This window comes from Gobio gobio (assembly GCF_949357685.1).
Source record: "Gobio gobio genome assembly, chromosome: 20".
Classification (NCBI taxonomy): Eukaryota; Metazoa; Chordata; class Actinopteri; order Cypriniformes; family Gobionidae; genus Gobio; species Gobio gobio.
In genome coordinates, this window is record NC_137113.1 from 20262513 (window position 1) to 20275423 (window position 12911).

At 38.4% G+C, this 12911-nt stretch overlaps 1 protein-coding gene across 1 annotated transcript in view; it reads right to left on the reverse strand.

The window, feature by feature from the left end:
• Positions 1-3518: 3518 nt before the first annotated feature.
• The window catches only part of dusp3a (dual specificity phosphatase 3a), a 32413-nt gene continuing 23020 nt past the window's right edge, over positions 3519-12911 (reverse strand). The window contains exon 3 of the mRNA XM_079846200.1: positions 3519-7324. Within this exon, the coding sequence (XP_079702326.1) occupies positions 7116-7324 (209 nt within the window). The 3' untranslated portion in view covers positions 3519-7115. The remainder of the gene's footprint in view (positions 7325-12911) is intronic.

Genomic DNA, 12911 nt, shown 5'->3' on the forward strand with positions numbered 1-12911 from the left:
TTATACTTCTGCCAAATTATCTATCCGGAAATCGGTCAAGCCCAACTGATGGTTACAAAATCTGTCAGGCAACGTTTATAAAAAAATTAAACACAATTATAACTTTCTTTAAATAATAATTTCCTTTTCTTTCTTATTAATTTAACAAATTTACACGAACATATCATCCGTGACCTAAAATAATTAGTTAATAATAAATAATAAAATAATAATAATAAATAATAAATTCTAATTCAGTCATCATTTATTTATCATCTCAATTCTTGTTTATGTGTTTTGTGAAATAAAGTTTATGTGTACATATGTGTATGTGTGTGTGTGGTTCAGGTATTCCCAGACCCCATGAGGAAAGCAGCTTATAAATCATCCTAAATTATGTTTTTTGAAAATGTCAAAATGTTGAACGTTTTCTTTGATGGCTGTGATTAGGGTTAGGGGATAGAATATACAGGTTGTACACTATAAAATCATTATGCCTATGGAAAGTCCCCATACAACGTAGAAAAACCTAACGTGCGTGTGTGTGTGTGTGTGTGTGTGTGTGTGTGTGTGTGTGTGTGTGTGTGTGTGTGTGTGTGTGTGTGTGTGTGTGTGTGTGTGTGTGTGTGTGTGTGTGTGTGTGTGTGTGTGTGTGTGTGTGTGTGTGTGTGTGTGTGTGTGTGTGTGTGTGTGTGTGTGTGTGTGTGTGTGTGTGTGTGTGTGTGTGTGTGTGTGTGTGTGTGTGTGTGTGTGTGTGTGTGTGTGTGTGTGTGTGTGTGTGTGTGTGTGTGTGTGTGTGTGTGTGTGTGTGTGTGTGTGTGTGTGTGTGTGTGTGTGTGTGTGTGTGTGTGTGTGTGTGTGTGTGTGTGTGTGTGTGTGTGTGTGTGTGTGTGTGTGTGTGTGTGTGTGTGTGTGTGTGTGTCCTATCCCAGTGGGGTCTTTATCCTGAATGCACACAGACTCATAGGGACTAAATTGAGGCTCCCATGAGGAAACAAGCTATTAAATCATACAGAATTAGTTTTTTTGATAATGTAAAAATGCAGAAAGTTTTGTGTGATGGGTAGGTTTAGAGGTAGGGTAGTGTAAGGGGATATAATATACAGTCTGTACAGTATAAAAAGCATTACGTCTATGGCGAGTCCCCACAAAGATAGTGAACCAGATGTGTGTGTGTATGTGTGTACACCCAAGCCTGCTGTGTTTAACTGCTGAGTTTGTCCTGATGTCTGAAGTGCTTTGTTTCTCCTTCGGGTCTGGTTCTGTCGTCCTGCATGGTTTGTGAGTGTGACAGGGTGGAGAACTTGGACAGGAGTCTCAAAGGACCCCACAGCTGGACTCGGGTAATTGCAGTGTGCACAGGGTCATGGATAGAGATCGGCCGTAGTGTCAGACCAATTGATTTGAGCGTTTTCAATGATCCTTGTGGATACATGAAGTCTGAAGCTGGTCATCCTCAGCGCCAGGTGTGCTGAACAATTGCTGAAGGACCTCAAAGACCATTCGCATCAAATCACAGGGAAATTGTCCTTTGTGATTCTTTGACAGAGTGTTGAGTATGTGGATATGAGCATGTGTATGCGTCAAAAGAAAGTATTTTGTTAGTGTGCGGGTCATGGTACATGGAGCACAGGACCCCAGAGGAGGACAGATTTATGGAAGCGTTTGTCTCCATCTGTTGGAGACAGACTATAAACTCTACCATAAAGAAATGAGCATAAATAATGTACATACTGTACTTATTCACACACCCTGACCCAAAACGTTAACTCTGCTCTCATATTTTATAATGATCTCTTCAACAAATATATAACATAAAACATGATGATATACACATTAAATGTGAATATATAGTGGAGTGTCTTTGTAGATTTGCTGAGGCAACTCAAATGTTGCATTAAAGTCTCAGCTGAATGTTACCCTACTTATCTCTGTTGCCTAACAGGAGCAATCAGGGGCTGTTGAGTGCTTTTTCATGTGCCTCATTCTGTTGTAATCAAAGACCGCAGGGCCCACAGACATGGACTGCTTGCAACACATAAGGAGAACTAATAGTGTATTGTCATGCAAACTACTCTTGTGCATGAGAAATTAGTCCCTCTCATGCTTCTAGGAGGAAATGCAAAAATAATGTTTTATTGCATTGAGAAATATGAGGCAATTAAATGTAATATTAAAGTTGTTTTTTCTGGCTTTGGACTTGGAAAAAAAGAAGGGAAAAATGTGTCACGGTTGAGGATATTTTTTGATGTTACACCTTTAAAAGCATCACTGTTCACTGTATATTTTATATTATATCATTATATTTACATATTTATCTATTTATCTATGTACACTATTGTTAAAAATTGTGGTAAGATAAGATTTTAAAAAAAAAATCATTTTAAAAGCTGAAGCTGTTTTCATTTCTTGCGCTTAATATTTTTGTGAAAACAATGGTAATTTGAGGAACAGAAAGTTCAAAAGAACAGCATTCATGAGAATTAGGAATCTTTTGTAATGTTACTTTTGCTCAACTTAATGTTTTTTGTATATATATATTTATATACGAAGTGGTAGGCCACGTAAAATCACAGAGCGGGGTCAGTGCATACCTGAGGCTCACAGTGCGCAGAAGTCACCAACTTTCTGCAGAGTCAATAGCTACAGACCTCCAAACTTTGTGTGGCCTTCAGATTAGTGTAAGAACAGTGTGTAGAGAGTTTTATGAAATGGGTTTCCACGGCCAAACAGCTGCATCCAAGCCTTACATCACCAAGTGCAATGCAAAGTGTCAGATGCAGTGGTGTAAAGCACCGCGCCACTGGACTCTTGAGCAGTGGAGACGTGTTCTCTGGAGTGACGAATCATGCTTCTGTCTGGCAATCAATGAACGAGTCTGGGTTTGGCGGTTGCCAGGAGAATGGTACTTACCTGACTGCATTGTGCCAAGTGTAAAGTTTGGTGGAGGGTTGTTTTTCAGGGGTTGGGCTTAGCCCCTTAGTTCCAGTGAAAGGAACTCTTAAAGTCCTCATGAAATTAAAATCAATCTTATTTACTTTGTTAGCACACATTACAGGTCTCAGGGTGAACAATGAATCTGTGCAAGTTAATACACAGAAAAAAAATGTTTGCCGTGGTAATCTTTAAACAAAATCTGAAAAGTAACTTCTGGTCTGGAATGGCGTTCCGCTCAAATCCTTACTCTTGCCCATTTTTCCTGCTTCTAACACATCAACTTTGAGGACAAAATGTTCACTTTTTGCCTAATATCCCACCCACAAACAGGTGCCGCGATGAAGAGATAATCAGTGTTATTAATTTCACCAAATTGGTCATAATGTTATGCCTGATTGGTGTGTATACACACAGACACACAGTATATCTTACTGACTCCACACTATTGAAAATAATTATCTACAAGTATCATCCACACAAATTGACAGCCTAATATGTTTCTATTGATTTGTAAATTGTATGGGTTTAACAATGCATACTCCCAGTTGGGAATCACTTGCTGAATAAACCTTAAAGATAAAAATGCACAACATTTTAATTTTAACCATTTATTTTCTGACATCATAAAACAAAAGAACATTTTTCCAATGTAAGAAAAATAACTGTGATTTAATCAAGTGCACTTCAACAAAGTGTCTGTATAAGCTGTACACCTTGCTTTATGAAGTGAAGACATGAATCAAAAAAAGAATCCATCTTCAGGATAAGGCTTTAAGGTGGGATGTTTAGACAGCCTGTGTCATGTGAATGCATTCAATTGACCTCCATTTCAAGCATTCTGTAATTCTTTCCTTTCCTTATTATGTCAGAGTAAAACAAAACCAGAATTCTGTCATTTAGCCACATCAAGCAACACCCCAACTCAAAATGTTAAACATAATTTGACAGTGTGAACATTTGTGCCAAACCCTTCTGCCAAATTTGCAACTGCTGAGGTTTCCATGTCCTTTACAACAAACAAGTGGTCAATCATTTACAATATCACATTACAGCAACAACACAAAGCATACAGGAGTAAAAGACGGCACATAGACGATAGAGTTACGTTTAGTCAGCGGCTTTTAGTGAGCGGCGTGCACACATGAAAGCAAATATGTGCTTGTACACGATGGACAAAACATATTTCGATGCAAAAATACACAGACAATACTTTGCACCGATACCCCAAAATGCACGTGCATCAAAAACATGTTAATTTAGACACCGTGACTGTTTGCGTTCAGTCACTAGGTAGTGTTTCTTTAACATCAGTGTTATTGAAAAGAAATTTAAAAATATTAAATAAAAAACAATCACATTGATAATGGGACATAAATACAAAATGACCAAGCAGCATTGTGATTCATTGTTATATATAGGCTACTATTGACATCATTAAGCCATATAGTGGTACAACCATTTTCATTTAATCTTCCCTGTTTAATTACATTGTTTACAATGTCTATACACTGTGTAACATACAATCAGATACATATGAATAAAAGGCAATACATAGCAGGACAGTTTGTGCAAACCACACGGGTTATCAACAGCAGATGGCAGTGTTTTTCCTTCCACAGATCCATTTCAGAAAAGGGTGTGTTCTTCATCTGAAGCGTTGAAGCCAACAGCGCCAGCAAACACGTCTTTATGTTGAAATGTCCAAATATGCTTTTTCAAAATGCGTCATTGTTGCTTTTTGAGGTTAAAAGTTGCTGCTAAAAATTCATTTCAGTGTAGACAATGACTGATAAACTCCCAGTTTGCTTGCCGTTGGCACAGACCATCCTCAGTAGTTCACGTTTGTTTATGACGGCACACAGGGTTCCATAGCTACAGTTGGTTAGGTTGTATAAAGCCTAGGTCTCCAGATTATAATAAAGGAATGTTTATAGTTTGAATGCTTTCATACACATAGGTATTTGTCCATTTTAAATATTCTTAGACAAAAACCCAAAGATAAAATGACTGTGGATTGGATAAGTAGCTACAGTAGTATGAATGCGGTGAGGTAGCCTGCACCAGTGTTAGCTGTGAAAACAGACTTTGATCCTCTAATACAATAAAAATGATTTTAAAAAGAAAATAATAATGCAAAACACACCACTCTCCATTACAGTGAAAAGTAAAACAAGATCATATGGAACATTTTAACAAACAATTAGTGTCTTATGGGTAAATGTGCAATGTGAATGTTGACTACAATATATTAGATATTTCTATTGTTAATAGATACTGGTCATACAAATATTATGGACAGTTCATATACATTCATATATGTCAACATCTATAGTATAGTATAAGTATAGGCTATATATCTGGAATATATAAATATAAAAAAGAGGCATAAGTAGTGCTTTGTATTATAATCTAGCCTACAGTTTGTACGATAGAATTTTCCCTCAGTAATAAATATGCAGAGGCCCAGGGGCTATTAATACTGTATAAGGTTGATCAAATTTGACAATAGAATTTAGATTAATTCAAAAAGCTACAAAACTGTCGCATGCACTTATTCCAAATGTAGTGATGTTGGTTCTCTTTAAAGGGGTCATATCATGAGAAATCTCCTGTTTGGGGGTTAACTTTGAGGAATCAAAACTTCCTCCCCGGTCCAAAAACACCCTTTACAGAAGCCAAGCTTCAGCCAGAAAAGTAGAATAGATACTGTTATTTCTAAACGCTAGAATAACTAACGATAAGAGAAATGTTCTGCTGTCTGCCTGTATTTCAGTCCAATCTGAAAACGGCACATTTCAATGCGGACTGTTTCTTAAACCTGCTGCAATGATGATGCCGGTATTGAATACAACCATCAGTAACTCATCAATCTAGCTAGTATGCAAAGAGGATGCTTACATAGAAGTCTTAAAGGCACAGCCGCAAAAACGGCCAGTTTAATTGGACTAACGTTATAAGTGGAACTCGGGGGAAATTATTAAATGATAAAAATATGTATGATATGACCCCTTTAAAACCTGAAAAAAGCCACGAGTGCAGCAAAACGAGTCAATTCCAGTGCTAAAGCGATGCTGTTTTAAAGACAAAGCTGGGCCCGAAGTAAACCTAATCTAATTCAAAAGCTACCTTTAAATATCTACGCTCCACTGACACGCTTTGCACTCCTTCCTGTGATCTTTGAACTAGCAGTATAAAGGTGCACTAAGCCTCTGGGTTAACAAACCTTGTGTAAGGGCACATCATTAGGCAGTTGGCATGGCAGAGGCTCTCCACCTATTGGACGTGTCTCTCTGGTCAAGGCTGACTGTGATCTTGTGGTGGACAAAATGTGGCATGAGACTTGGCAGTGAGAGACAGTGATTCCAGAGTAAAGAGATCTAATGGGGCTGATTCATTATCACTGCTGCATAGAACCGGGTTGAACCTGTTTGTAGCGTCTGTTGAAGCCGAGATACAACATACGTTTGGCTCGTTGATTGTATGCTACCATTTGTGGAATGTTAATTTATCTCATGTTAAAAGAGTGAATGGGTTGTGTGCTGGTACACAACAGTTTTGTCCTCCTGTTCAGTCCTGATTTAAAATGCTGGAAAGCCATCAAAAATCTGGCCATAGTTCTGTAAATGAGTTAAAAGGTATATTTCCGTGCTTTTTTTTATACCTAAATATCATATTCCTCCACATACAAATAGGAATACGATGAACAAATTGCAGTATTTCTGGCAAATAGGAGCCCATAGGATGATTGTGCTCTACTTTACAGATGACGATTGGGCTAATGTGCTCCAAAAGTTGAATTTGTGAGATATACAAATAGTTGGCAATTGGAATGCTTTAGGTGTACCTGGTGAAAAACGGACACTGATTATCATGGGAAATATGCATAAACAAAACAGTTGTGATGACATATAAAATGCTACCCTTGCTCTTTCTACAGCCTTAATTATTTAGATATGCCAGTAAATTTCCCTTTACCAGCCAGCTGGAAGCAGGAGTAATTATTCAGGATACTGACAACACCTCGTGTGAGTGTGTATGTGAGAGAGTGTGTGGTTGAATACACTTTGTATACCTCCATGCATATGCTCTGGATGTATGCATACATTCTGTTATTATACTTGGACAGGAAATTTTGTGCACACTAGTTTGAATGCGTGCGCCTGCATTTGTGAGTAGATGTGGGAGTAGAGCACATTCTATCATTTGGTCTTCAACTTGCCCTCCTTCGCCAGCTTTTCGTTGAGTTGGCATAGCTGGCACAGGAATCCATCATTCGGGCCAATCTCTCTCTTGTGTCTTACTGTAGCTGTGGCAACTCGTACATCCATATTGTGACGGAGCATGAGGTAAGCGATGACGATAGTGGGCGAGCGGCTGTAGCCCTCACGGCAGTGAACATACACCTTTCCTAGAAGAGACATAATAAAATGCTATTTAAAAAGGCAGAGTTTGGAGCACTATCCAAGATCTCGTCCTTCGAGGATATAAATGTGGCCTCTGCCGCAACATCCGTCTTATATCATTCATCTCAAACCTTCTCAAGTCAACCTCCAGACCAATTCCCCTCCAAACATGCAAACACACACGTTCACATTCACTATTGACCTGCACACTCTCCTGGAGGAGTTCACCTTGCCAGCCTCCGCTGTGCTTATTTGGCAGATACAGCAGAGGATCTGAAACCTAATGCCTCCTCCACCGGCAGCCCCGCTTACTTGTGTTCTCCCGTGAGTCTTTGTGCTGTTTATGTGTCAAGGAGATAGCCTTCATTGATTCCTAAATCTATGCTCCCTGTGGATCAATGGAGAGCTACGGCTATGCAAAACTACATATTTTCAAAATCGACTAGCCAGTTGGTTCCTTTAAACAAAACATTAAGGATATCCTGTATAACTGTGCATATGTTCACATAGGACACATTTTGGGCCAGTTGCACCAGCTGGTACAACTCATCTTGCTGGGATGGACAGTATAAAAGCTTTTTAATACTGACAGTATAAAATTATATTTCATGTCTTTAAGTCCATTCACAGCCAGCGATATTTCTCTGAATAAGTTGTGAAGTGTTTTCTTACGGACGAATAATTAAAGGGCTACAGGCTGGACAGCACAAAAATAGCATGCTAAGTATCATTTGTATTGTTGAATTAAATGTTAATTTAACCAAACTTTGTCATATTAACTGCTTTAAAATACATGCTGTTAAACAAACCACTGTCAAATAATTTTAATTAAGAGTACGAATGAAAACAATATTATCATACACATAACCGCATTTAATAATTGTATAAGGCTAATTAAGTTGTATGCGTACACCTTAAAAGGCAAAAAAAATGTACTCATATTTCCGAATGAGCACTTTGACATTTGCGCTATATTTGTAGCTCACTCACAGTTTTAATAAGCAGAGAAAATTCACAACATTAAATAAAGGCTAATATTTGCACTAGGTGCAAATAACTATAGATGCCATTTACACCAAGAGTAAATAGCATATTTTCTTAGCGATAGATGCTTTTTACACCAAGTACAAATTGTGATAGCGGCTATTTACACTAAGTGAAAATAGCGATATATGCTATTCACACCAAGTATAAAATAGCAACTAGATTCTATTTATAAGTGAAAATTGCATATTTTTCATAGCTATAGATGCTATTTACACTAAGTTTAAAGTGAACATAAGTGAAAATAGCAGCATTTCTTAGCGATCTGCAATTTACACTAGTTAGATGATATTTATACTTATAAACAGTGGCAGATACTATTTGCACCTCATTGTTGTTGAACATCAAACAGTAATAATAACAGAGTGCCAAAATTATTAAATGGGACAATAAAGTCCTCCCTTAATCTACCCCTAACGAATAAACACACATTAGACACTTTATTTGCATTTTTCGAATATTTTCTTAATTTTTATTGAAAATAAATGCCTTTCCGATCTGATATGAGATGGGAAAAGGGATTAGAGCGAGTTCGGCAAAAGGCGGAGTCGAACCTCGGGACGATTTGCATCAAAACTTTCTGCCGCATGCTTTACCCCTACACTATTGCTAATTTGCTACTGCACACAGAATCAAAGAAACGCTGGTTAGGTAATGTTTACTCTTTGAAATCAGATTGCGTGGCTTCACTTTTTTTGCTGCCCTGAGTAATTCAGTTCTTTATTATTAGTAGTAAATTTAAGATTGTAACCAAAGCCACTGTTGGAGAAAGTTACAATATTGTGTTACTCCCTTAAAAAAGTAACTAATTGTGTTACTTTTTATGGAAAATAATGTGTAACGTTACTTTTGCATAACTTTTCTCACCTGGGCTGGGATGGCTTGTTTGTTTTTTACTAATAAATAAAATTTTATATTTTTGGAAAATGTAAAGCCCCTTTCACACCATGGGCCCTATCTTGCACCCAGCGCAATTGACTTTGTACACCGACGCATGTGTCATTCCTATTTTGCACCCGCGCAAAGCGTGCTTTTCCCTCCACAGAAGCACGTCGCTAAACTAGTGAATGAACTTGCGCTCCCTGGGCGGTTCAGCGCAAAAAAGGAGGCGTGTTCCGGCGCAAACAATCCCTGGTGCTATTTGGCTGTTCCATTAAACAATTGCGCCACTGACCAGAAAAAACCTAGTCTAAAGTCAGTGGCGCGTTGCGCGTTGTTCATTATGCTATTTTAAGGGCGCATGCTTGACCATAATGTATAGCGTGCACAACGCGCATACACTTTGCTCATGTAATCTACACAGATGCAACAGTTATTTTTGCAAATCATAAATTGTTACACTAAAAAAATATTAACACATGAGATGACGGAAATCATTGTGGTGTGCCACGAAGATGTGAAAAAATAGGCATAAATCTAGCTTACAAATGATTCAGGCTAATTGTAATAATTAAGGATAAGACCTGTTTGCCCAATAGTGGCAAGACATATATGTATATAAGGACATCTGACAAATTGGTTTGTCCGTCAAGAACCAGGAAAAAAAATCGACTGAAAAACTGAAAAAACTGAAAGACTGAAAAAAAAAAAGACTGTGAAATCACCTTTACCATAATGTACAACATTACAACTTCACTTCTCTGTCTTTCACTGCTCTTACAAGAACATCAGTCTCCTCGGCTGTGAACCGCTCCTGGCGTGCGCCTGGTAAATACGCCATAATAATAGCAATCCATAATGGAACTTGTGCACCTGCTTTTAAAGGGAATGTTGGATGACGCTCGGATTGGTTTATTCACGTTACGCCCAAACCACACCTATGAATAATGAAGCTACTTCAGACCAACCCATTTTAGATTTGCGCCGGGCGCAAGAGCCATTTATCCCGCCGGGAAAATAGCAACAGCGCCGAGACCCGCCCACAAAGTTACTTGCGCTTCGCGCTTTGACACTTGCGTTTCAGGTCGTTAAAATAGGGCCCCATAAGTGAAATGAACAAGCCTCAGTAAGAAGGAAATGCAAATTCAAGCCTGAACAGTAGAGGGCGCAGCTGAAACCTTTCAGCTGTGGATTGCCATTCAGGAGTGTGTTTCCCATACAGTGAACGTAACTCACTGCTTAACTACCATAGTACGATGTGTCGTTGAAGAAATCAACTACTAGCTAGTCCCGACTGTTTCCCATATTTTCAGCAAATTTGCCGTTCAACTATGTTGGTTAATGATGTCACGCAGGTAGTAATAACTTCTTTTAATTAATTAGTTTGAGATCGAATTAATGCTAGACTTTTTGCTATAAATTACGAACATGGGATCTGAGGAGTAATTCTTATTTCTGTCAGAACCACTATCGTCAAAGATGATTGATTGACTATTAGCATATAGTTTGGATTTGCGGTTTGGTTCTGTTCTGGGAAAGAACTCCCTGCGCATCCATGCAGCCTAGCATGGATAAGAGCAGGGAGAGCAGCAATAACCCCCCTTAGGGTAAACAGAACCAACATAATGTATTGCAGATATCATTAATGTTGATATTACATGTACAACGTGATTCAAGAATTTAGTCTGATTCAAGGGAAATCAGAATACCAAATCCTGACTGACAAGAGGAGGAGCTGGGGGTGGAGGAGGGTAAATGAGCTCTGGAGAAACGGGATAGCTGCTGATAGTACTGAGGAGCTATTTAAATATGCATGCGGTGACAGACGTCATATTCCTATAGGTAGACATGATCAGCTGACAGACAGCTGATGCGAGTTTGACTATTGTGACCTGCCAGAACTGACTCTATATGCTTGATTTTTCCCAGTTATTTTGCTTTATTTCCAGATTCAATAATATATTCGTTCTTGCATACTAAAGCATGTATACAGTTTAGTCTTGACAAACTAAAAGATTACATTTGTATGTATTCGAAATAAAAGATATAGAGTGTAATTAATGTCAGCTTGCTATGCTTAGGATTTATTAATCAACATGTCATGCAAACAAGAAACTACTGTATGCTTCTAACCACAGGTCTCGAGCTCACACAACTTTGCAATGTTGTTTGCGAATGTTTGTTGGAACTATGGTTTCGGGAAATACTGACTCGTTGAACTACGGAATTTGGAATTTGCGACCATAGTTGGCTAAGTAGCAGAAGAATAGGACACAGGAGAAGAAAGTTAGACACTTTTACTTCAGCAATAAAAACAACACAAAAATAAAGTACAACATCTGGAAATGGCAAAAAATGCAAACATTTTGCAAAATATTTCACTTCCTTTTGGGTTTTTAGATTTTGCACCTAGGGTCTTTTTTGTAGGTATTAGGCTGTTACATGTGTCTACCGAATTTCATGCTTGTACGTGAAACATAGCTCAAACGGCGCTTAATTTAAATTGTGTAGGTGGCGCTATTGAGCCATTTTGCCACGCCTAATTTTGAAACCCATATCAGACGTACATTTTCGCCACTTCTGACATGTGTGCAAAGTTTCATGAGTTTTCGAGCATGTTTAGGCCCTCAAAAATGCGATTCATTTGGGAGAAGAGTAATAATAGGCTGAGCAAATACAATAGGGTCCTCACACCATTGGTGCTCGGGCCCTAATGAAGCCCAAATGTGATGTTTATCCAACGTGATTTTTGCTTAATAGTATGGCTAAATTGGCTTAAAGGTCAGCAGCAAAAACATTGGTTAATAAAGTGAGATTAAATACATAAAGTATATTTGTGTTAACAAACATTTAATTATTGAAGGTTTGCGTAATATTCCGAGTTTGCATTTCACTGTTTTTATTTAATTTTAGGAATACTGGATCTGTTTTTGTGCAAGTGAGATGAGTAAATGCCAGTTCACATTTAGTCTAGAACTACAATAACCATCATGTTTACACAGTGCACACAACGCCTCTGCATCTCACTCACGATTTCTCTCAACACGGGGACAGAAGAAGTGTCTGACAAAAAAAAATGGGAAAACAAATTAACTTGCGTTTGGCCTCTTAATTCTAATCACTGAAACATAAAATTGCATAAAATTTTGACTTCAAGGATGAATGATGTAAATGTGAACTTTTCCTCAAAATTAGACCCTACTGCTCAAGATAATTAATAATTTTGGGCAATATGAGTAAGGCAAGAATTTTATTTTTATGTACTCACTTAATGGAATCATGCAAAAAAAAATCCTCTGCAGTGCACCTTTATAGTATCTACACTTAAAACAAGACTAGTCGACAAATCGGCCGTCGTGACCCAACCCTATGCAGAGCATATTTTTAAAACAGATTCAGTGTGACTCAGAGGCAGCGGGAGCACTCAGACCTTTATCCCTCCCACTGCTCATTGTGATTCAGCCTGCAAATTCACCAGATGACATCAAGCACACTGTAAGCATGGCTGTCGCAAATGTCACAGCTGAGCTCAGCCGGGCTGCGAAGTGGCAGCATATATTCTAGCGGTTTTGTTTCAGCTTAAAGCTCTCAGTGAAAAGATTAGTGTCCTCCCTCGACCCAGGCTTGGCGTCTGATTTACCGCTTACTGGGCTCCTGCTGCCAAGATGA